Here is a 26,489-nt window from a genome sequence, read left to right on the forward strand (position 1 = left end):
TAGGCTCACAAATAAAGTGAAAAGATAAAGTATAAAGAAATTAGAAAAAGGGAAAGACAATTTACTAATCCAGTTAGGTCGGTGTTAGAAGACAAAATGATTTTTTAAAAAGATGAATAAAGAATACACATAGATGTGATAGCCTTACTCAACATGTATTTAGCAATTTGCAAATAGTTCAATATAATACTCTGAACACATGTTTATGTTACTATTTTAAAATTATAGAAACTAACAATAAAAAGATAAGAACCCGATTGAAATACAGAGGTTAGGAACGGCATTGTATGCTTCTGTGGGGAACCTTAGGCATAGCGCTAGCCTAAGAACAATTTGTGTTATTAATTTTACACCTTGGGGGCCCTTACATGACCCTGAGGGATTATTAAATTTGAACTCCAAACCCCTTTGAGGTTTAAAGGGAGACTGGGGAGACTTTCCTTTTTACCAAGCGCACAGGTAAAGAGCAAGCCTTCCAATGCTAGCCCGAGTCAGTGGGCAAACTTTTTCCTAATCTGTCCTGTCACTGAAGGTGAAAGGGTCAAATCTTGTCTTTAAATTCCAGTGCTGTCCCTGCGGTAACTGTGGCGTGCCACCAGGACAATCTCTTTTCTTCTGATTCTAAGGGTTTTCTTCACAGACCTGACAGATCAGCTCTGTTCTCAAAAGTACATTTTTCCTAACATATTAACTTCTGAGTGTTTTTTTTTTTTTTAATGGGATTTGAGGTTATCTTAGCCTGCCATATTGCCAATTCTCATCAAATGTTTTCTGGAGAGGACTTATTATTTTTAAAACTCTTCCATTTTAGAAAATTTTAAACTTCATAAGAAAACAACCAAAAAGATGCCTTTGTAGACATTAAGTAGTTTAATCCTTTTGAACAGGAAAGTGTGCCTTCCTTCTCCATTCACTGATTTCAGTATTTTATTTTTTTAACAGTGCTACAGATAGAACCTACGGCCTCAATGGAACTACACCTCAGGCCTGCCCTCTTTCCTTCCCTTCCTCCCTTCCTTCCTTTTCTTTTAGTACTGAGGACAGAATCCAGGGGCATTCTACCTCTAAGCTATACCCCCAGGCTTTTGTTTTTTTTAATTTGAAACTGGACTTCTGCTAAGATGCCATGGTTGGCCTTGAACTTGAATCCTTCTGTCTCAGCCTCCCCAGTACTGGGATTACAGACGTGCACCACCATGTCCAGCTTTCCAGACCTTTTTCTATTTTATTTTTAGGCAGGATCTTGCTAAGTTGCTCAGGCTGGCCTCAAATTTGTAATCTCCTGCCTTAACCTCCCAAGGAGCTAGGATTGCAGGTTCTATTTCAGCCTTTTGAATTGACACAATACTGAATAATGAAAAGTAAAACTAATAAGCCTTCCCTTTCTCCTGAATAGAACACCATTAATGTGATAGATATCTTTCTTTCTGTGCTTTTCTTATATTAGTAAATCTAAGCATATATAGTTGAATATAATAAAATAATAAATATTATTCTACAACTTGTTTTGCCTTTTAATAGTAAACCATATATATATATTTTATATATATATATTTATATATATATATATTTTTTTTTTTTTTGGGGGGGGTGGTGGTACTGGGGTTCCTGGAAACCCTTCTTTCTACCTCTGGGCTACACTCCCAGACCCATTTTTAAACTTTTTTATTTGGAAACAGGGTCTCTTAAGCCAGTGCAGCTGGCTTCGAACCTGTGCGATCCTCCCGTCTCCACCTCCCAAGCACGGGGATTACAAGCGTGCGAGACCACGCCTGGCTTTGTATACCATTTTCTAAAACATCCCTTTGGCTACTTCACCTTAAAAGGAAGACACTTTCTTAACTTGCAAAACAGATGAAAGGTGAGCAAACAAAGCCTGTAATCTAATCCCCCAATGGACTAGCAGTTGACACTGTAGAACACCTACCTGAGGTCTTCTTCAAGGGACACACTGGCTATGATTACACTTTGCCCTGATGCAGCACAAAATGTTGTCAATTACATTGTGTTTTATTATTTAAAACATTTAAAATTGTGGGTAGGTTACACATTTCTCTAACAAGTTCAAGTTATTGTATCTCTCAAAGTAGTTAATTTTACTTTTGTAGTTTCTGCCTGTTTAGTAAGATATTCATTTTGCAAATAGCACGTGTGTCAAACTTTTTTTTAACCTCCAGTGTTTTAACAAAAGCTGGCACGTAAAGAGAACTAATAAATACTGTTGAATGTAAAAATAAAACTGCAAAGTGGAAAACTTTTTGGGAAAAAAAAAAAAACTATGTTGTTATATAACATCTAGGTAGAGGCAGAAGGCTTTACCTATTTCCTAGTAAGGTTAATAGTATGTCAAGCTCATAAAATACCCATCAGAAAAATTATACCATTTGCCAAGTAGCAAAAGGAATGTTTTCAGAACATAGTATACTATTAAAAGGCAAAACAAAGCCAGGCATGATGGCGCACACTTATAATCTCAGTAATTGGGAGGCTGAGACAAGAAGACTGCAGGTTCATGGCAGCCTCAGCAACTTAGTGAGGACCTCTGCAACTTAGCGAGACCCTGTTTTAAGATATAAAATAAGATACGGCTGAGGATATAACTCAGAGGTAGCGTGCCCATGGGTTCAATCCCAGCACATATACACTATACACAAATACCAAAAAAATTCAAAAAAGGGCAAAACAAGCTATAAAATAGTAGTTGTTATTTGATTACATATTCAACTATATATATTTAGATATATTTATATAAGAAAAAATATGAGGAGCCGGGCGTGGTGGCGCACACTTGTAATCCCCGTGCTTGGGAGGCTGAGACAGGAGGATCGCACAGGTTCAAAGCCAGCTTCAGCTACTTAGTAGGCTCTTAGCAACTTAGTGAGACCCTGTTTCCAAATAAAATATAAAAAAAAAAATAGGTCTGGGAGTATAACCCAGAGGTAGAAAGCCCCTGGATTCCACTCCCAGTACCACCAAAAAAAAAAAAAAAGAAAGGATATATATCATTTCTTCTTTCAAGAAATAATATTTACTAAGCTGAGTGTGGTGGCTCATGCTGTAATCCCAGCATTCGGGAGGCTGAGACAGGAGGACTGAGGTTCACCGCCAGCTTCAGCTACTTAGTGAGGCCCTCTTGCAACTTAGTGAGAGCCTGTTTCAAAATAAAGAATAAAAAACAGGGCTGGGGGTGTAGCTCAGAGCTAGAATGCCCCTGAATTAAACCACCAGTACCGGAAAAAAAAAAATGAGAGAGAAATAATACTGACTTTTTTATTTTAAAATACCTTGTTCTCTATAGGAAACATGACTTTGAGAGTAAAAGAGAGAAAAAACAAGGAGATGGGAGGGGGGGGGGTAGGAAGGGAGAAAAAAGGTGACCAAGCCATCCAGCCAAGTTGCTTTATAATAATAGAGCTTTTACTGCAACATAATTTGAGGTAATATTCTTTAATGGCTAAATCATAAATTAAAACACCACTAATCTGTGATGCTGGCAAGCTTTTCTTAAACCAGAACATATATTTTCAGATGTGCTTTTATCTTTTCATCATTAAAGCTCTTGCCAAAAGTAACCTTTGAAATTAAGAGCAATTTTTTTGTGTGTGTGGTACTGGGGACTGAACTCAGAGGCTTTCTACCTCCAAGCTACACTCCCAGCCCTATTTTATTCTTTATTTTGAAACACGGTCTCACTAAGTAGCTGAAGCTGAGCATGAACCTGCAAGCCTCCGGTCTCAGTCTCCCAAGTACTGGGATCACAAGCCTGTGCCACCACGACCAGTTTAAGAGCAATTTGAGAAGAAAAGAATGTCTTTGGTGTGATCAGAGATAAATGATACTCATTGACATTACTACATCTGTTCCCTCCTCCCCAGCCCTCGGGAGCCCAGAGAGCTGAATGTGCAGAGAGCTGCACAACTCTGAAACACCCTCTCACGCCAAGAGAGCACACCGTTTCTAAAACAGACACGAGAAAAGTGAGCTGGCTTTCAGAGACAAGGTGACCAGTCCTGTCACTTTCTCTCAATTTGCTTATTGACCCAAAAGTGTGTGTGTGTGTGTGTGTGTGTGTGTGTGTGTGTGTCTGGGGTTTGAACCCAAGGGTGTTCTACCTCTGAGCTATACCCCCAGCCGTATTTTAATTTTTATTTTGAAACAGAGTCTCACTCCATTGAGGAGGGTCTTGCCAAGTTGCTGAGGCTGGCCGTGAGCCTGCAATCCTCCTCCTCAGCCTCCCACGTACTGGGATTACAAGCATGTGCCACCACACTCAGGTCCCAGTTCCTGCTTAACACTCAACAGCTTTATCATCTCATGCTGGAGATTTCTAAATCACTGTCTTCAGCTCTGCCTTGTCCCCCAAACTCTGCCTATATTACCTATGGCCTATTTGAACCTATACTTGGATAAATAAAAGGTATCCCAAATTTAATATAACCAACAGAGAACTCTCCCCAAACTTACTGCCCAGTTTTCTCTATTCCAGTAAACTGTCCCACCTTCCATACAATTGCTTAAGCCAAAACCCAAGTGTTATTCTGTGTGTGTGTGTGTTGGGGGGGGGTAGTGCTAGGGATCAAACCCAAGAGCATTCTACCCCAGTACCACCAAAAATAAAATATAAAATAAATAAAATAAAATAAAGTTAAAAAAAGAAGTACTATTAAACTTAGTTTAAAATCCAATGTCTTTATCTTTACTCAAAAGTCCTAATAAAATCAGCCCCCAGCTACTTCTGTGATTAATCACATACATGGCCAACCTCAGCTGCTCCACTGGAATCATATGGGCCCTCTGTGCGGCAGCTGTGCCGTCTGCCAGAACACTCTTATCCCGGCCTTTGTGTGTTGCCTTGCTTCTTAGTATTCAGGTACCGACTTTTCTAAAAAATCCATCTTCTCAGAAAAGCCTTCCTGAAACAATCAACCATCATACCTAGCAAAACAGTATCTGCATTTACTCTCTGAACCAGAAATCCACTTGTAAGAATCCATCCTAAAGAAACACTGGCAAAAATATGAAAGAGACAAGAAGATATTATAAGCCTCTAAATAGAGATATGTAATATCACCAATGAAATATTCTTGAATGAAACACACACACACACACACACACACACACACACACACACACACACACCCCTCTCTGAATTTGATCAATATTCCCATGATCTATCAATCTACAGGAAATAGAGGGGACAGAGGAAAAAGGAATCAAAAAAAATTTCAAATATAAGTATAGGGAACCAGTCAGGATAAGTGATTGATTTTCTATAACAAAATAAATAAGGAGGAAAAACATATGGAACAGAAACTGATTAAAAGAAATTTAAGTGAAAAAATAATTGAATTACAATGTATGATCCTTATTTGTATCCTGATTCAAAAATAAAGTTTAAATAAAAAGAAATAATCTGTAAAATTTGAAACCTGTGTGTTCCAAAATTAAAAATTCTTAGTTGTGAGCCTGGTACTCTAAATAACTGCTTAAAAAGAGTACATGAGCCAGGCATGATGGTACATTCCTGTAATCCCAGTACTTGGAAGGCTGAGACCCGAGAATCACAGGTTCAAGGACAGACTTAGCAACTTAGAGAAGCCCTAAGAAATTTTAGATCCTTTTTCAAAATAAATAATAAAAAGGGCTGGGCATATAGCTCAGAGTAGAATGTCCCCAGGGTCAATCCGCAGTGAGAGAGAGAGAGAAAAAGAGAGAGAGAGAGAGAGACAGACAGACAGACAGACACAAACATGACATGAGTATGCATAAATGACATAATGTTAAGAGATCACTTCAAAAAATCTGGGGCAAGAGCTGCAAAAATGGGCAGGAGAAGTTGAAGGAAGTGGCGCCATGTTGTCACTGTTGATGGTGAGGAGGGCACAGATGGGAGTTTATTAGACCATCTACTTCGGTGAGATTTTTCACAAAGTTTATTTGAAAGCCAACCAAGTACTCTCTATAACACTAGTTTGTTTCTCAGCTTAACGTCACTGTGCAGAACTACTCATCTTGTGTAGCGTGCCTCCCACTCCAAGAGCAAGAGCTTGCAGTCTTCTTTACGGCCATTTGCCCCAGTGCCTACAAAGGTGCCCGGCTCTCAGTCAACACTGCTGAGTGAAGAAGTGAACAGGACACCACGGCCCTCTCTCTCCCCCTTGGCCAGTGAAGCCTCATGGTGAAGGAGCCCAGCGTCAGCCGACTGGACTTACCTTGACTTCGATAAAGTCAGGGTTCCCCAGGGACACGAGCTCCGCGTAGGCTTGGAGTTCATCCACATTCCAAGATTTTACAAGTGTCAGTCTGTAGACAGTCCGCTGTTGCTAAAATAAAGGAAAAGCCACATTTGTTTTAATCTTGGTGGAAGTCACCTATTGACCTTAGAGAATTTCCAATCCATCGAGAACCCAGGTCAGGCAAAACTCAGCGTGAACTTAAATAATTGAAGTTATATTTTGGGAACAGATGAAAAAAGAAATGTCAGCAAAGAAATAAGATCTTGTGTGCCTTACCAACTGCATAGATATATTAGAAAATATATACTTCACAACATCTATGTTAGGCACCCAAGGGTTTCATGACACATGTGTCCTGAATTCAATTTAGTAAAATATAGCAAACTGATGAAATAGTTTCAGGCTGTGGGAAGTTAATTCAAATAACCTTTAAGCTTTGAATTGTTAATGACACGTATCATTACACCTGTCCTTTTTCCTATTGTCTCATCTTTTAATAATCTCTTAGCATTTTTTATTGGCAGAAAGGGCACATTTATGGACTGACAATATTGCCATTTGTTTACCATATAAGCAAAAGAAAAGTGCTGGCTTTTGGAAAGCAAATAGACAGCAGCCATTAAAGTCTTAATAAGCTCACACCAAGCTGGGCGGGGAGAGGCAGATCTGTAATCCCAGCTATGGGAAGGCTGAGGCAGGAGGATCACAAGTGCAAGGCCAGCCTGAGCTACTTAGTGAGACCCCATCTCAAAGTGAAATAAATAAAAGGGCTGGGAATGTAGCTCACTGGTAGAGTACTTGCCTAGTATGCACAAGGCCCTGGGTTGGATCCTGAGCACCACACGCGTATACACAAAAACTAATTAACTGATTAATTAAAAAGCTATCACACACCGGGCATGGTGGCCCACACTTGTAATCCCAGTACACGGGAGGCTAAGACAGGAGGATCGTGGGCTCATGGCCAGCCCCAGCAACTTAGTGAAGCCCTATGCAACTTACTGAGATGTATTTCAAAATAAAGAATAAAAATAGGGCTAAGGGTAGAGCTCGGTATGAATGCGCCTGGGTTCCATCCCCAGTACAGCAGGAAGGAAAAAAGGAAGGAGAAACAATTGAGGTTTATGAAGAAAATTTGGAGACACATCAGAAATACTATTACTCATATACAGTCAAAAATTTCTTTAGAATTTCATTACACAATGTAATAAAAGATAGAAATTGCCCATATTCCCTTATGTAGCTTGAATTCTTTCAATGCTGAACTTTAAAAAAAAAAGTAGAAAGCTACAGACCTATCTCTTATACTTATGCATGCAAAAATCATTCCATATTAGGCTATCTGGTAATACCATTAATTCTACTAATAGTTCAACACAGAAAAACTGTCAGACTCTATAGATACCTAAAGTCATTTGATACAGTTTAGAAACCAACCCTGATTGTAAAACAAATCAGAACAAATCAAAACCATTAAAATACATCTTAATGTAAGGACAACCACTTTCTATCCAATAGTCCATGTAGTTCTTAGTTGTTAGAGAAAGAGAGGAAAGAAGGGAGGCAGGGAAGGAGGGATGGAGGGAGGGAGGGAGGGAGAAAGAGAGAGAGAGAGAGAGAGAGAGAGAGAAAGAGAGAGAGAGAAAGAGAGAGAGAGAGAGAAGGAAGAGAGAGAGAGAAGGAAGAGAGAGAGAGAAGGAAGAGAGAGAGAGAAAGAGGAGAGAGACTGGTTCCCTTTCAGACTAACAGAAGAATGTCTTATATCCCTGCAAATTATAATAAAAACAAGGTCAGGACACGAGTTATTGGAGAACACACAAAAATAATTATGAATAATATATCTGGCTTCTTGGAAATCTAAGACCATCAACTAAAAAAAAAAAAAACAGATTAGAAGAAAGTGGCTAGTTAGCTGATGAAAATCAACAGCATTCCTAGCACAGAGTTGAAATACATGTGGACTCTGGAAGCAGAACAAGTGCCAGAGCGGGAACTTGGTGTATTTTCCTCTTTGTGCAACACGGAGGGCTTTACCCAGGATTGAAAGTGTTAATTCATGTAGAGCTTAGAACCATGTCTGGTGGCAATAAGTCACACCAAGTAACAGCTCTAGCATGCCAGCAATACCCAATTACAAAGTAACAGGCTTTTAATATTCCATTTACTATAATAAAACGCATCAATTAAGAACTTAATGATTAATTTATGAAATAACATGTTGAACAGGAGATAAAGTAAATTTTTCTGACACCTGAACAACAACTTTCCTTCTGGAGAGCCAGGATAGATTTATAAACATAACGTCGTTTCACTGGGAGTTTACAAGCCCTCTGAATAAGTGAACTGGCAGTGACATCAATGATAAAAACAATGGCAGGATTTAGCACAGTTACTGTGTGCTGGCTATTCTAAGTGCTTTGTGACTCAGCAAAGATTCCAATGTTTCTAATCTTCACAACAAAGCTTACAAAGCAGATTTGGCTACTATCTTCACTTTAGAAATATGAAACAGAGCCCAAGAGCTGTTGAATGAATTGTCCAAAAGTCAGACAGCTGCAAAACAGCAGAGCTGGGATGTGAACCCCAGCACTGGGAACCAGAGCAGGATCTTATAAAATCGTGAGATAAACACTCAAAGTATGGCACAAAACATGAATGTATAGCTCAAGGGGCTATCGGCAAATACATCGCCCAGGTGTCTCCAGTCACTGTCCGCCCCCTTTTACCTAAAGATATCTAATATCCTGACCTAAACTTACAGGTTATTTTTGCCTTTTAAAATATATATAAATGGAATCTGACATCCTTTTTTTTTTTTTTTTTTTTTTGGTGGTACTGGGGTTCCTGGAAGCCCTTCTACCTCCGGGCTACACTCCCAGACACCTATTTTGTATTTTTATTTGGAAACAGGGTCTCTTAAGCCAGCGCACGCGCCTGGCTTCGAACCTGCGCGATCCTCCTGTCTCTGCCTCCCAAGCGCGGGGATTACAAGCGTGCGCCACCACGCCCGGCTGACATCCTTTTATATCTGGCTTCCATCACTCAACAGTGTGTTTATTCGATTCATCCACGTTGGCTACACGTTGGGGTTTATTTTCTTTGTTATTAATATCCCATTGCATGAATACACAGTAATTTGCCTAATCACTTTCTGTTGGGAGACATCTGGACCATTTTCAGGTTTTAACTATTGTGAAAAAACAACTCTGCTATTCTCTCTTATAATATTAGAATTTAGTTTTGCCTATTTAAGAAGACTACATAAAATGCTATTGTGGCATAAATTGTTTTGTGCCTGACCTTTTTTTGATGAATTTGTTGTTTACAAGTGTCATTCACGCTCTGAAACTGTAAATACATTTTATCTCCACTTTATCTTCTACTGTGTGAATATATTACTAGTGAAGGATCCCCCCCACCCCCACACTTTGGGTCTCCTACAAAATCTATGAGTGTTACTGAACTTGTTTCTTGATGGATAAGTGCAAATATTTTCTAGGACATACCTAAATATAGAAATGCTGGGTCATAGGATGTGTTTATATTCAACTTCAGCAGATACTGCCACAATGATTTCCAAAGTCGTCTTGACACACTTCCACCTGCAGTAACCCAAGTCTGCAGTACACCTAGTTGCTCCTCACCTTCAACAACACTTAGTGTCTCTGGTCTTTTCACCTGGACCACTCTTGGGGTCACGCTGCTTTGCATGCGCCTGATTGATTACCAAGGATGCCGAGTATGCTCCGTGACCTTTTAGATCTCTACATTTGTTAAGTACTCGTTTGTCTGAATATTTCTCTATTAGGATATCTGCCTTTCTCCTACTGTTTTTTTTTTTAAACAATTTTTTAAGCCAGACATGGTGGTGCATGCTTGTAATCTCAGTACTTGGGACAGGAGGATTGTAGGTTCATGGCCGATATCAGCTACTTTAATGAGGCCCTCCACAACTTAGTGAAACTGTGTTTCAAAAAAAATAAAATGAGCTGGGCATTGTGGTGCAGGCTTGTAATTCCAGCACTTGGGGAGGCTGAGACAGGAGGATAACACAGGTTGGAAGCCAGCCTCGGCTACTTAGTGAGGCTCTCAGCAACTTAGTGACACCGTTTAAAAAAAAAAAAAAAAGTATAAAAATAGGTCTGGGACCCGCGCTTGGGAGGCGGAGACAGGAGGATCGCGCTGGTTCAAAGCCAGCTCCGCTGGCTTAAGAGACCGTTTCCAAATAAAAATATAAAATAGGTCTGGGAGTGTAGCCTGGAGGTAGAAGGGTTTCCAGGAACCCCAGTACCACACACACACACACACACACAAAAAGGTCTGGGAGTATAGCCTGGAGGTAGAAAAGCCCCTGAGTTCCACCCCCAGTACCACACACACACACACACACACCATAAGGCCGGGTGTGGTGGCGCATGCTTGTAATCCCAGAAATCGGGAGGCTGAGCCCAGAGGATCGTGTTTTGCAGACAGACTCTGCTACTTAGCGAGGCCCTTCACAACTCAGTGAGACCCTGTTTCAAAATAAAGAATAAAAACTAGGGCTGGAGCACATAGCTCAGAGAAAGAATGCACTTGAGTTCCATCCTCAGCACTGCAAAATAAATAAATAAATAAATAAATAAATAAATAAATAAATAATGGGACTTGTATGGCTTGGTAGAAGAATGCCCCTTGGTTCAATTCCCACTACCACAAAGAAAAATTTTTATATATTCTGAATAGAAAAGCTTTGTTATAAATGCTCTGGAAATTTATCATCAACTTTATAGCTTTCTTTCCCACTTTCCTCCTGATATCTTCTGATCAACACAATTACTAATCCTAGCACATCCCACTTGATCATTTTTTTTCTTTTGTGATTAGTGTTTCTTGTGTCCTTTAAGGAATTCTTCCACAGAGTAAAATCATGAAGATAGCCCTTTATATTCTTTTTCTAAAAGTATCATTTTGTCTTTCACATTTCTGTGTAAAACCCACCACGGCTGATTTCTATGTGTGGTGTTAAGAGGTGAAACTTATTTTTCATGTGGATATTCCATTGTGGTAAATACAGTAAAGTCAGTATGTATGCATGTAAGGGTCTACCCTCTATTTTCTTCCTTTTTATTTTCCCTATTCTGTTCCACTGATCCAATGTTTGTCCTTGTCCAAATATCAAACCGTTAATTACTCTATGAGACTTGATATCCAGTAGAGATGGCGGTTCTCAAACAGGGATGATTTTGCATCTCCTTTCCATAAATTTATGCATATGAAGCATCTTGAGGAAATGTTTGGGTTTTCACAAGCGAGGGTGCTACTGCCATCTAGTGGCTGGAGGCCAGGGCTGCGGCTGAGCACTGCGCACAGACAGCAGAGCTCCCCCACCTCGTGCTACATAGAATTAACTCAGTCTAAATTCCCATGGTGCCAGAGTTAAGAAATCCTCTGGTGAAGTAAGCCTTTTCACGGGGTCCTTCACCAAGAGCATCTCGCCTATTCTTGGCCCTCTACAAATCCATAAACGGTCAAATCAGCTTATCAACGTCCACAAACCAACATAAACCCTTTGTGATGCCGACTCAAGAGCATTTACTCCAGGGCCCAGCGCTGTCAACAGAAACAAAGTGACCTGAAAGTGCAAGGCTCACGTGCAAGCTTAAATGTGTTAAGAGTCACACTGAAAAAGTAAAGAGCTGAAACCAATTTTAATTTACGTGCCCCAAATATTACCTCAAAAAGCAGTCAATATTTTAAAATAACTGGGATAGCAGACTTTTTTCCATACTGTCTTTGAACTCCATTGTGCACTTTATACTAATAGTACAACTCAATTCAGAGTAGCTTCATTACTTTGCTCTCTTTTTTTATTTTTGGGGTATTGGGGATTAAATCCAGGGGTGTTCTTTCTACCTCTTAGCTATACTCTATTTTGAATCAGGGTCTAAGTTGTGGAGGACTTCACTTAACTGCTGAAGCTGGCCTCAAATCTGTGATCCTCCTGTCTCAGCTTCCCAAGTACTGGTATTACAAGAATGGACCACCACACCCAGCTAGAGTAGCCTCATTTCAAATGCTCAACAGTCACATGTATCTAGGGGCTCCCATGATTGAATATAATTAGTTTAGGAAAAACTAATATTTTCATAATCCTGAATCTTCCAAAACAATGCCATTTTCTTAGGTTCTTTAAAATGTTTCATAATATATTTTAATTTTCTATGTATAGAACTCAAACTTCTTTTTGTAGATTTATTCCTAGCCAATATAACATGGTCTCTTTTTACTTTTCTTCTTTTAATTAATATTTAACTAAAATTTTTAATTGTTGGTATATAAAAATCTGGCTGATTTCTATAAAGAAATCTTATATTCAGTGACCTTATAAATATACTTAATAATTTTAAAAAATTAGTGTGTGGATTTATGGCAGAATTTCTACACATATTTTGCCTTTGGGCTCATGTGTAAGGCGCTTATTAGACAAAAATGAATTTGATGTTTACGTGGGTCCCATCCCCAGGAGATCGTATTATGTACATGCAAATATTCTGAAAAACAAAAAAGTAAAGAAAAAAAAAGAATAAAAATCCAAAACACTTCTGGTCCCAACACTTTTGGATAAAAGACACTGAACCCATATAGTGATTGGGAATGACATCTTCCTTTCTGATCATAACTCCCCCCCTTTTCTTTTAGCACTATCTAGTTCCATGTTAAAGTGAAGTGGTAAGCCGGGTGTGGTGGCGCATGCTTGTAATCCTACTTCTTGGGAGGCTGAGACAGGAAGATCACAGATTCGTGGCCAGCCTCAGCTACTTAGTGAGGCCTTCTGCAACTGAGTGAGACCCTGTTTCAAAATAAAGAATAAAAAATAGTGCTAGAAGTATAACTCAGAGGCAGAATGCCTTTGGGTTCAATCCCTTGTACAAAAAAAAAATTAAAAATTAAAAAAAAATAAAAACAGAAGTGGTGATAGAGGGGATCTTTGTCTCATTCTGGATACTAAAGTTTTACACATTTATTAATGAAGAATGATGCTCTTTCCTAGAAATCTTTTTATTGGGGTTTTCTCTTTATTCCTAGTTTACTGAAAGACTTTAATCACAAAAAGGTACTGAATTCTATCAAGTTTCTTTTTCTGTATCTTTCCAGCATGTCCTACCATCTTTTTTTTATTATGCCATAACTTAGGTTAGCTTTGAATATTAAGCAAAATTTGCATTCTTAGAATAAAAGCCAATTTGTCGTGGTTTTACATACTGCTGTATTTAGAATTCTGACATTTTCTTTAGGATTTTGGCTTCTATGTTTACAGGTAAAAACCGCTCTCTTATTCATGTTAGAATTTAGTGCTGTAGCTACTCTGGATTACCAAAAGGAGTTGGAGAGTGGTCCTACTCCTTTAGGGAGTAGTTGTGTAAGGCTGGTGTTAGATCTTCCAAGAAGGGTTGGTTTATGGAACAGTAAAACCATCTGGACCTGTGGTTTTCTTTGGGCAACTTTTTAAGTTATAAAATCAATTTCTTGAATAATTATAAACTCATTTAGTGTGTTTGTGTACACTCAGCTTTGTTTTCTTTCTTTTTGGGGGGTGGTGGTACTGGGGTTCCTGGAAACCCTTTTACCTCCGGGCTACACTCCCGGACCTATTTTTACATTTTTATTTGGAAACAGGGTCTCTCAAGCCGGCGCGGCTGGCTTTGAACCTGCGCGATCCTCCTGTCTCCGCCTCCCAAGCGCGGGGATGACAAGAGTGCGCCGCCACGCCAGGCTCAGCTTTGTTTTCTAATAACTTACACATTTCATCTAAATTTCCAATCTGATTGGCATAAAGACATTCAAGTTATCTTCTTGCTTTTTGGTGTCTGTAGGATCAATACTGACTTCCCCTTTCATCCCGAATACCGCTCACTTAGGTCTTCCATTTCATTGGCTGATCTTGCCAGGGAGTTCGTTTTATAAGGCTTTACAAAGAGCCAATTTTTGCTTTTTATAATCTTCTCTATTTTATAGATTCCTTCTTTGTCATTAATTTCTGCTCTTATCTTTTATTTCCTGCCAAGTCCTCACTCGTGTTTAATTGCTGCTCTGCTCCTAACTTCTTAACATGTATGTTCAGCTTATTGATTTTTAGCCTACTTTATTTCCTAAATAGACACTTTTTCTTCTTGGAGCTTTTTTTATTTTAAAGCTCTACTATGAAATCAACATCATTGCTCCTTGGAAAATAATCTCTTTTCTCTACCTGCTTTTAAATTTTCCTTAAAATAATTGTTTTTATTTGTTCTGTAGGCTCAACAACTTCTTCTGTTTGCATTTCTGAACTGTTTTTGCCTGTACTGCCCAAAATTTCTCTATTACATGGGTAAAATATATGTAATGGGGAAAATAATGCTATATAAAAAAGTTAATATGATAAATATAGTAATGTGCATGGAGAAGGGGGTCTTAACTAATAATATAAGGCTTCAAAGAGCATAACTTATAAGCATCTTGGTTATCAAACAAAACACTAGCAATATAGATTCTCTCATAATTTTTTGCTAAAGTACCCCCAGGAAATCCATAAAAAAGACAAAAAGGAGCTTAAGAAATACCAGGTTAAAATGAATAGAAGAAAATGAGGAGAAATAATGTCCCTGGAACAAGTGGTAGAACCAGGGTCATTGGATCCAGGGTTAATATGCCGCCCTCCTGGTTCTGGCATGGAGTTTTCCTCAGCAGGAAAGAGTGATGTTATCCTCAAAGTTGGAGAAAGAAGGCTAGAGAAGACCAGTGCAGGAAATGATGGTTAACCTGACTTGGAAAGGATTTTTATTTTTATTTACTTATTTATTTTTGTGGTACTGGGGGTGGAACCCAGGGGCTTTCTACCTCCAGGCTATACTCCCAGGCCTATTTTATACTTTATTTGGAAACGGGGTCTTACTAAGTTGCCGAGAGCCTCACTGAGTAGCTGAGGCTGGCTTCGAACTGGTGCAATCCTCCTGTCTCAGCCTCCCAAGCGCGGGGATTACAAGCGTGCGCCACCACACCCGGCTCTGGAAAGGATTTTAAAATAGATTTTATATGGTATTGCTTCATAGCAAGTTTACTTTGGGGTCCAGTGTTTAGGAAGTTATCTCTGTGTTCTGGGGTCCCAGGACCCCATCTGTCAAGACTATTTGCATTACCTTAGCATGGAGGATGGGAGACCAAAACAGAAACAATCAAATCTACATGAGCTGAAGATGCAAAATAGGCTGTAATTGTAAATTTTCCCTTGGATGGAGAAGAGGAAGTATCAAGATGGGAAATGACAAAGAGCAACATAGGTGCAGTAACTTCTCTGGAAAAGGGCAGTCAGACGACACACAGCTATTCCACCCGCCCCATGCAAGATCAAAAGCAAAACTGGGCCATGGGAGAGCTCTTCATCTGGGTTAACCCTGGGCCTGGTGGGCTGAGTACACGGGCACTACACGTACTCAGCCCAAAGAAGAACATGCCCGGTGAAAAGACAAGTAAGACAAGGCTCAAAAGAGGCTGGAGTCTCATCTGGTTTGTGAGCATCCCAAACACTGAAATGAAGAAAGAGGAATCGGAAGGTAAAGGTGGGGAGAAGGGTCAGGGTTCCTTTCTAGTCCTTTCTTAGACGGCAAGCAAGAATTTCCCTCACCAAGGGCAAATATGGAAAAAGGCTTTTCTCAAAGGCACGCACAGATTCAAATGTCCTTTTTCCAATTTGAGTTAAACATTATCTGGTAAAGTAAGTTGTCCCTGAGGAAGAAGAAACTTTCGCAAATGCCAAAATTTTAAAGCCTCTCAAATTTTAAGCATGGCTTGTCAGAGGATTAGGCTTAGACAATATTGAAACTGCTCACACGTTCATCTTTCATCATGGAAATATTGGAGAATTTTTCCTATACACATATTGACCACATAGTTTTAATGATAAAATACAGGTATCAGGGAACTAATTTCCTTTTGAAAGTAAGCTTTTTCTTTGTTATATTTGGTTTAAATAGTTAATGATTCTTTTCTTTCTTTCTTTTTTTTTTTTTTTTTTTTTGGTGGTACTGGGGGTGGAACCCAGAGGCTATATACCTCCGGGTTATACTCCCAGATCCTTTTTTTTTTTTTAAACAGGGTCTCACTAAGTTGCTGAGAGTCTCATTATGTAGCTGGCTTCGAACCTGTGCTATCCTCCTGTCTCAGCCTCCCAAGCGTGCGCCACCATGCCCGGCATGATTATTTTCAATAAAAATCATAGTGGTTTGTTAATTTACTTCTTCTTTTTTTTTTTTTTTTTTTTTTGGTGGTACTGGGGATGGAACCCAGAGGCTTTCTACCTCCAGGCTATACTCCCAGACCTATTTTATAATTTTACTTAGAAACAGGGTCTCACTAAGTTGCTGAGAGCTGCACTAAGTAGCTGAGGTTGGCTTCGAACCTGTGTGATCCTCCTGCCTCAGCCTCCCAAGTGCAGAGATTACAGGCATGCACCACCACGCCCGGCTAATTTACCTTTCTATCTAGAGCATATTCATGCTGAAGTTCCCAAGGGCAAGCCAGGTGCAGTGGCGCATATCTAAAATTCAAGCACTTGGGAAGCTTAGACCAGAAGATCACAAGTTTGAGGACAGCCTCAGCAAGTATTGAGACTCCACAACCTAGCAAACCTGCTCAAAAAAAAAAAAAAAAGGGCAAAAATAGGGCTGGGGGGAGGTGTGTGTGTGAGGTGGAATCCCCTGGGTTAAATCTCTAGTACCACAAAAAAGAAAAAGAAAAAATCCCAAGAATAGCACTGTGAGATTACTGGAAAAGGAATGTCATTTGATTAAATTAGACTTTATTTCAGACTACAAACTTTATATTTTAGGTATCAATATATATGTAAGGAGCTCACACAAGGAAATAGTTGAAGAGGTTTGAAGTCTGTTTAAAATTAGTTAAAGCAGTTGCTAAAGTCTAAAGAAGGAAAGAGTGCCAGCCTCCAGTTAGACTAATTAAAATATCACAACAGTAGCTTATAAGGTTAAGGTGGCAGCTGAAGTTTCCTTTGCAAAAAAAAAAAAAAAAAAAAAAATACTGGGTGTTATTTCAGCTTTCTTTTTTATTAATAAAGGAATAGATCCTGGATTACATTAAACATTTCTTCAGTTTGGAGGTTGAGGTAGTAGTTTTAATTTGCACGGGTTCTATGTTGGTTATTAATATGGGTGGGTGGCATACTGCCCAGTGGGAACAAAACTATGGAATGGTAGTGGTACAATATTATGGAATATAAAAACGCAGATTGCATTAGTCAGCTTTCTGCTACCACAGAAAATGCACAAGATAATAAAACCTCATAGTCTCAGGAGTTTTGGTCTGTGGGCAGCTGGCCCTGTGTGTGGCTTTGGGGCCGTTGTGAGGGGAGCTCATGAAACCTTGCAGTGGCCAGAAAGCATATAATGAGAGGAGGGGGTTGGGGTCCCCAAACCTTCTTCAAAAGCATCCCCCCAGTGCCCTAACTTCCTCCCACTGGACCCCACATCCCAAAGGTTCCATCAACCCCCAAGAGCACCACGGGCTGATGACCAAGCTTTTGACAGGCGGGCCTTGGGGAACGCATCCAAACCACAGTGGGGATGCTGCTATCTCATCCAGGCTAACGCTTCAGCTCCTTGCTCTTTAAGCCATGGTATTCGTTAAAAACAAAAACTGTCAAGCCACAATAATGTTCATAAAAGCCAGCATGTTATAACTGCATGTATTTTCTGGTCTTGTGTCATCTGAGTCTGAATTCCTCCCTCTCCCAAGGATGGGCAGAAACAGGCCATGGGAGGGAGGTAAGACACTGCAAGTAGCATCACACTGAAGGTGCAGCCGGGCCGAGCGGCAGGATTGCTCAAAGCTCGGCTCTAACATTGAGGTCAGGCTGCTATGGCAGATTTTCAATTTGGGTTTTAATTTTTTTTTTTTCTTAGATGGAAGCAATGCATGAACTGAAAATACATGGAATGAAAATTTAGGTCAAAGTCAAAGGTAAACCAGACATGGTGGTGCACACCTGTAATCCCAGTACTTGGGAGGCTGAGAGAGGAGGATGGCAGGTTCAAGGACAGCCTCGGCAACTTAGCAAGGACTTCAGCAACATACTGAGACCCTATTCAATACAAAAAAAAAAAAAAGGCTAAGGATGTAGTTCAGATGCAGAATGCCCCTGGGTTCAATCCCTAGTACAAAAAAAAAAAAAAAAAGTAAATGCCTAGGAAAAGGAATCAGGGAGAAATGGGATAGATGCAAGATAAGAACATCCTACAAAGGTAGGAATAAGAGAGAGAGAGAGAGAGAGAGAGAGAGAGAGAGAGAGAGAGAGAGAGAGAAGAGGAATACGTGTGAGACAAGAGGAAGAGGAGCGAGGAGCAGTGACCCCTCTGGGCTCCGGAGTCGGCTGTGGGAGGCTCAGCATGCTGTCCACAACTCTAAACCTGGGAGAGTGATAGTGTCTGTCCATCTCGTGGCACCACCATAGAATTAAATGAGCCCAAACAGACAAACAGACAAACTGGGCCTGGAGAGTAGGGAAAAATAAGCTCCAACCACCACCGTCACTACCGCCCTCCACAGCACCAGGGATTCACTCATTCTTGCGGGCACTGACTCAAAGACAGTCACCAGGTCCCACATTAGTCTAAGGGCTGAGGACATGGTAGAGAACAAAGCACACAAAATGGCCATTGTCCCGGAATTTACATTCTATTTAGTGAATGAAATCAGAGACAATAGTAATGCTGACGTGGGAAGGCAGCAGACCTGAACCAGCAGCAGCAGAACCATCACTCCAGCCTCCTGTGCTGTCTCCTCGATCTATAAAGCCAAATTGAATATTGACCAAATTGTATACTTGTCAAAAAAATTAAATCTGAATTGCTTCACACACACATGTACACATGCGCGTGCGCGCGCACGCACGCGCACACACACACACACACACACACACACACACACACTGTAAACTGTAAAACATTCCCCCACTGATAACTCTTGCTTCTGAAAGCAATGGAATGACAAAACATTTAAAATCACTATTAGAAATGAAGCAATTTAATAAAGACTCTCTAAATCCACACCTGTCTTGAAATGGCTTCAATTATCTAAGTTTTATTCTGTGTGTGTACCACAAAACACATTGCTCCAATAATCCAAGTAAGAATACAAAGTAAATTCAAAGTTATCACTCGTGATGTAGCCAAATGAAGCATTCTTTCCTCACAGAAGAGGAGTAAGCAAACCCATAGAATGACTCCCCAAAAAAACAATTAAGTAACCAATTTAAACCTTAGTTACCAACTGAAAATGCAGATCAAAGAATAAGAAAAATGAGAAGTACACAATGTGTTGCACACAGCGCTGAAAGACAAATGGTACCTCATCGTTACTGTATTTTTTATTTTCAAATGCTAATTTGTAAAAATGCCTCTTCTCTCTCCCTAGAGCTCCATCTATGCAGCCTCCTTCCTTTTGCCTCTTGGCATGCAAAGGCTAAATCTTTGCCAATCCCTGATGTAAAGATGTAATCTCTCCCCAAATTGAATATAGATTCAGTACTATCTCAATCTAAGCAGCCTTTTTTAAATTGACAATATGATGCACAACTACACAGAAACACAAAGGGCCTAGAACAGTCGAGTCAGTCTTCAGAAAGAACACAGGTGAAGCATGCAGACCACTGGGTAACAGGACTTAATAAAACTAAAATGATCAAAGCAGAGCGGTACAGGCAGTGGTACAGCAGTGGGAAAAACAGGCTCTAAAACCAGAGCCAAAAATGTATGGATACATCACTTACAACAAAATTGGCACTGTAGGACAGGGAAGAAAATGATGTTTATAAAAATGAATGATGTTGAGTCAAAAACATGCCCATACAGGGGGGAAAAAATCCCCACTTATGCACCCAAGAGAAAAGGCCAACTGATAAACTGGACTAAATTTAAATTGGCAAAAGGCACAAAAATATAATAGAGACAAGGCACAGAATAGAAAGAGACTCATATCTAGAATATATAAAGTACTTCTATAAACCAATAAGAAAAAGACACTGCAAAAAGAAAACTGATAAGCCGGGAGTGGTGGCGCACACTTGTAATCCCAGCATTTGAGAGGCTGAGACAGGAGGATCACGGTTCGCAGACAACCTCAGCTACTTAGTGAGACACACTGCAACTCAGTGAGACCCTGTTTCAAAATAAAGAATCAAAAATAGGGCTGGGGGTGGGTGTAGCTCGGAGGTAGAATGTCCCTGAGTTCCACTCCCAGTACCACAAAAAAAAAAAAAAAAAAGAAAAAGAAAAGGAAAACTGACAGATATTTCACTGTTCTTAGATGGCCTTGCGTCAGAATGGCTTTCAGGGGTAACTGGCATGGTGGCACACTCCTGAAATCCCACTACTCAAGAGGCTGACACAGGAGGATTTCAGGTTCAAGACCAGCCTCAGCAACTGAGCAAGACCCTCGGCAATTTGGAGAGAGCTTGTTTCAAAAATAAATAAAATGGACTGGGGTAGCTCAGAGGTAGAATGCCTCTAACTTCAATCACCGGTAGAAAAAAAATTGAAAAAATTACTTCTTGAGCAGTTTACTAGTTGTGTTTATTTTGTAATAATTTACCGAGTTGCTTATGTAAGATCTGTGTACTTTTCTATGTATAACATACTTCAATAAGAAAGCTTATTAAAAATTTTAAAATGAGCTAGGAGATATTCAAGTTTTTGAAGTCTTTATATATTATACAGAAAATATTCTGTCTGCTATTTTTTTTAATATTCCCCAGGCTGGGCGTGGTGGCGCACGCTTGTAATCCCGGTACTTGGGAGGCTGAGACAGGAGAATCGCAGGTTTGAAGCCAGCCTCAGCAGCTTAGTGAGGCTCTTTGCAACTTTGTGAGACCCTGTTTCCAAATAAAGTATAAAATAGATCTGGAGGTGTAACATGGAGGTAGAAGGCCCACGGGTTCCAACCTCAATACCACAAAAAAGTAAAAATATAAAAAATATTTCCCCAGAGCTGGGGATATAGCTCAGTGGTAGAGTGTGTTCCTAGAGAGCCCTGGGTTCAATCTCTGGGACCACACATATAAAAATAAGTAAAGGAAATATTCCAATGTCTCTTCCCTACTTCCTAAAGTGAATAAACGAAACAAACACCTTAGAATGCAAGCAGCTGTCAAAGCAATGGTTACAAAATGTTAAAATATATCCAGGTTATGAGTTGGATTCTATCGCTCCTACTTAGACAGCCTCCCGTGCTGCATATTCGGGATGAGGTTATTATATCCCAGGTCTACAGCTCTTAATTCCAATAATTTGTCTTGACAGTTGCAATTCAAGACAAACTAGTTGAGGCTGTGTCAAAACAAGATTAAATGGTCTCCTAAAATATGGTACTGACTTACTGGTAATCAAAGAAATGCAAATTGAAGCAGTAATAAGGTACCATTTTGGCTTATCAAATTGGCACAGATTTTTTAAAATAGCAATATTCAATGCTGCCTAAGGTTGAGTGCGGCAGGCGTGCTCATTCACTGATGGTGGGAGTACAATTCAGTACAAACATTTTGGGAAATAACATGGCAACATGACTAAGGAAACTGAAAAATATTCAAATCTGTTGACCTGGTAATTGAATTTCTAAAAATTTAGCCTATGGGAATGAGAGAAATTGTAGACAAATGGCAATGAATAAGATATTCAGCTTCATTTATGTTACTGACACATTATAAACTGTCAAGATGCTCAATCCCAAGGAATGACTACATGATTTATGATAAAGCTATGTAACTGACATGCAAGATAATATCTCAGAACAGTGCTTCTGAACCCTAACATATCTGAAGTATGTACTCCTAACAACAGCAGGATACAATGCAGGGTGATTCTCAGAAAAGGAAGAGAGGTAAAGAAATATGTAGCTGACTTCCAAGAAGATGGCGACTGAAAAAAGCAGCGTTTATGAGTCCAGCTAACACTCGATCTCTATTGCCACACTTTTCATAGCCAGAAAACACTATCAGCAGATAAATAAAAGCTGTAAATACAAGGGACAGAAAAAAAGAAGACTAGAAGAACAACCAGAGACCAGAAAAGAAACCAGCCCTCATTGAGGTGGTGGAGCTGCGCCGGCCCCATCTTGCCTCACAGCACCAGGCTCCAGAGAAGAAAGGTAAATAAGGAGCTGAAGTGAGAAGCTGCGGATCATTTGGGTATAATTCCGAAGTTCTTTCAACACAAAGAACATCTAAAACTCCTAGTGGCCAAGCTCATTACGCCTTCCAGGGACTCAGAACGGAGCTCAAAACCAGAAAAAAATATGTCAACCTCAAGGCCAAGGGCGTGGCAGTGGTGCCATATTGCCAGCAGGGGCTGCGAGTTTACCACGCCTGTAACAGCTCTAAATCAGCTAGCAAAACAACCATAAGTGAAATTACAGCCCCTAAAGGAGAAATCCCAGCACTGCACCCCCAGGGACTTGGGCAGCTTTGATAATCTCCCTGAGTCTATTTTGCAGTCCAAACCAGTGAAGGAGTAGCAGTGGCACAGATACCACACCCTAGTTGCAGCTCCCCGTGGGAAAACACTCAGCCCGGCACCCCCATGGTCTCACACAGCCTCCATTAACTCCCTGGGTCTGAGCGATACAACACAGTAAAGGAGTAGTGGCGGCTGAGATTATCACAAACTCAGGTCCAGAACACCTTAAGTGAAGTTGTGGTGACCAGGGGAAGAACCCAGAGAAGGCACAAACTTCTGAAATCATGGGAAAGAGGAACAACAATGGAGCAATGAACGCCCACAACCCCACAATATTAGAACCTGATAACACAGAAATTCAGAGATCTCCAGAAGATCAAATCAGGAATATAACTGTAGAAATAATACAGGACCTCCAAATAGAATTTAGAGAGTCCAGAAGAAATAAAGGATGCAATCATTGATGTAAAAACATCAATTCAAACTATAAACAATCGATTAGACGACCTGGAGAATAGAATCTCGCTCCTAGAAGATGATCACTCCAAAAACAAATGCATAATCAATATGTGGAATTGCATGAAACTGAAGAGCTTCTGTTCAGCAAAGGAAACTGTCAAGAACCTCAACCGAAGCTGGGTGTGGTGGTGCACGCTTGTAATCCCAGCATTCAGGAGGCTGAGACAGGAGGATCACCGTTCGCGGACAGCCTCAGCTACTTAATGAGGCCCTCTGCAACTCAGTGAAACCCCCGTTTCAAAATAACGAATAAAAAATAGGGCAGGGTGTGTAGCTTGGAGGTTGAATGCCCCTGGGTTCCATCTCCAGACCCGCAAAAAGAAAAAAAAAGAACCTCAACTGAGAGCCAATAGAATGGGAAAAGATTTTTGCCACCTACACCTCCAATAGAGGACTAATATCTAGAATACACATAGAACTCAAGAAACTCAACACTAAAAAACAAATCATCCAATCAAAAAATGGGCAAGCAAACTAAATAGACACTTCACGAAAGAAGAAATTCAAATGGCCAATAAATGCATGAGAAAATGCTCAACATCATTGACAATCAGAGGGATGCAAATCAGAACTACCCTGAGACTTCACCTAACTCCAACTAGAATGGCAATCACTCAAAACACAAACAACAAATGCTGGCGAGGATGTGGAGAAGTGGGAATTCTAAAATGTTGTTGGTGGGATTGCAAATTAGTCCAACCACTCTGGAAAACAGTATGGAGAATCCTCAGAAGAATGGGAATAAATCTACCATTTGATCCAGCAATACCACTTTTGGGTATGTACCCAAAAGAAAGGAAACCAAACTACCAAACTAATGCATGTATATCTATATTCATAGCTGCACAATTCACCACAGCCAAACTATGGAACCAGCCAAGATGTCCATCAACAGATGAATGGATTCAAAACTGTGGGATATGTACACAATGGAAGTTTACTCAGTCATTAAAAAAAACTCAATTACATCATTTTCAGGGAAATAGATGGAACTGGAGGACATTAGCTAAGTAAGATTAGTCAGTCACAAAAAATAAGAAATCAGATGCTTTCCCTAATTATGTGAAAGCTAAGGAGAAATGGGTCATAGGAGGAACTCTAGATGAAAAAGAATATCCTATAGAGGAGCAAACAAGACAACCTAAGTGAGGGGAGGGGAGGAGGGAAGAAGGAAATTTTCGAAAACACACAATGTACTTAAACATATCGAAGTCAACCACTAAGGCAAGCATGGGAAGGAGGGACAGGGAGGGAATGGGGTGGGAATTGGGTAGGGGCTAAATGGGTGATGTGTACATGTATGTCCACACAAGTTTTTACCCCAATATGATGTATGAATATAATGCACCAATAAAAAAGTTTAAAAAAAGAATATGTAGCTGATTCTTTTGTATCCTTGTTCTCACTGGCAACTATTCTAGAAAACAGTTAATGACAAGTAGTAATTTTTATGTTGTAATGTTGAAATTTGGGGAGGTTACTTGGGATTGAATCCAGAGACATTCTACCTGCAAACTACACCCCAGCCCTATTTTTTTTGAAACAGGGTCTCACCAAGTTGCTTAGGGCTTCGTTAAGGCTGGCCTTGCACCGTGATCCTCCTGTCTCAGCCCCCCCACCAACTGGGATTATGTGCATGCACCACCATGCCCAGCATTATACTGAAACTCTAAAAAGCTAAAAAAAAATTAGATATGCATCATGGTATTAATAACATAAACATGAAATGCACAGAAATAAAAGACTTACATGAAATAGAGCAACCAATGTGGAATAAGAAAACAAACTCATTGTATATACATATGCACATACACAGTCTTTAATACTAAGTCCTGAGACAAGATTGAATCAACTTGGTCTCTTGATGTGTCTGATCTCAGCTGACCATTAAAACAGATACCTTAAATTTCTCCTGCTTTAGCAGAAATTTCTGCTTTTAGCCAGAAATTTGATAAAGGAAATAGAAATGCCTTACCACGGGTTCGGTAGAGCCTGAAAAGATCATGCATGGCCACTGGAATGCAGGACAGTGTGGCCAATGCTTGAAGGATCATGTTCGTCTACAAGTTACATACAATAGGAAACAGAAAAGAAGAGCCTGACAGCCTCCTAGCAACTGCATTAGAATGGAGGAAGAAGTCACCTGTGTGAAGGAGAAGAGGAGGTTCATCACAAAAAGAGATGAGCAAATCGGGCGTGGTGGCGCACACTTGTCATCCCAACATTCGGAGGCAGAGACCAGAGGATCGCGGTTTGCAGACAGCCTCAGCTGCTTAGTGAGGCCCTTTGCAACTCAGTGAGACCCGGTTTCAATATAAAGAATAAAAAATAGGGCTGCGGGTGTAGCTCAGAGGTAGAATGCCCCTGGGTTCCATCCTGAGGAGAATATATATATATATGAGCTCAGAAAGGCTGGGAAGGCCAAGATGCAGCCAGAGGCTGAGAGCACTAGCAGCAGGCTGCGTTGAAGAGGGATGACTACAAAGGAAGATAACCACGCAAGGGCAGAAACGGAATGCCTCAGGGAGGCAAGAGAGGAACATGCTGTATTTACAGTTCCGAAAATCAGACGACTGATATGAAGCAATGTTTCTCCATCTTTTGAAGGTCTGGACAGACGGGAAGCAGTTGCTATATTGATGTTGTGAACAGGACTGTATTTCACAGTGTGAAAATGACTTGTGTACTGAGAACCACTAACATAGAGGTTTACAATACAGAACACAAAGAACAGGACAAAGGAATGAGGAAACTCAAAGAAAGGATGACTCAATAGCAAGAGATGTTATAAAGAGCTGAAGATAAAATCAAAGTCCTTTAAGGAGAATAACCAAATGGTAAGCTTTCTAGGGGAAGATCTACCAAATCACAAGGGCTACTCTATATACGTTCCATTTGGCAGAAGATCTATCTAAAAAAAACTAAGACCAGCACCACAAGGTGAACAAGAGAGGTCACTATCCATGGGATAAGGAATAGAAGTCAAAGAAGCAATGTCATAAAAATCAATAAGTAGGACGATCATATTATAGTCTACGCTAGATGCCAACAGAGACCTCCATCACTTCAGAAACGTATCGACCTAGATGTCTGAGGATATTGACAAAAAAGCAAAGTGTCTGGCAATGTTCCTGTAGTCAACGTCCGTCCATCACTCCTGCAGCAGAAACAAATAAACAGCTGGACATAAAGAATGCACAAGACAGGGAATGAAAGAGCTATCTCAGTGTAGTCAAAACCCGGCTCATGAAAC

At 40.1% G+C, this 26,489-nt stretch overlaps 1 protein-coding gene across 1 annotated transcript in view; it reads right to left on the reverse strand.

Annotated features, from left to right (window-relative positions):
* Positions 1-26,489, reverse strand: part of LOC308267759 (S-adenosyl-L-methionine-dependent tRNA 4-demethylwyosine synthase TYW1) — a gene marked incomplete at its 3' end in the record, with an annotated part of 138,017 nt that overhangs the window by 31,087 nt on the left and 80,441 nt on the right. The window contains exon 6 of the mRNA XM_080702667.1: positions 6,213-6,323. Coding sequence (XP_080558793.1) covers positions 6,213-6,323 — 111 coding nt within the window. The remainder of the gene's footprint in view (positions 1-6,212; positions 6,324-26,489) is intronic.

The sequence above is a fragment of the Muscardinus avellanarius genome (genome assembly GCF_963383645.1).
Source record: "Muscardinus avellanarius genome assembly, chromosome: 10".
Classification (NCBI taxonomy): domain Eukaryota; kingdom Metazoa; phylum Chordata; class Mammalia; order Rodentia; family Gliridae; genus Muscardinus; species Muscardinus avellanarius.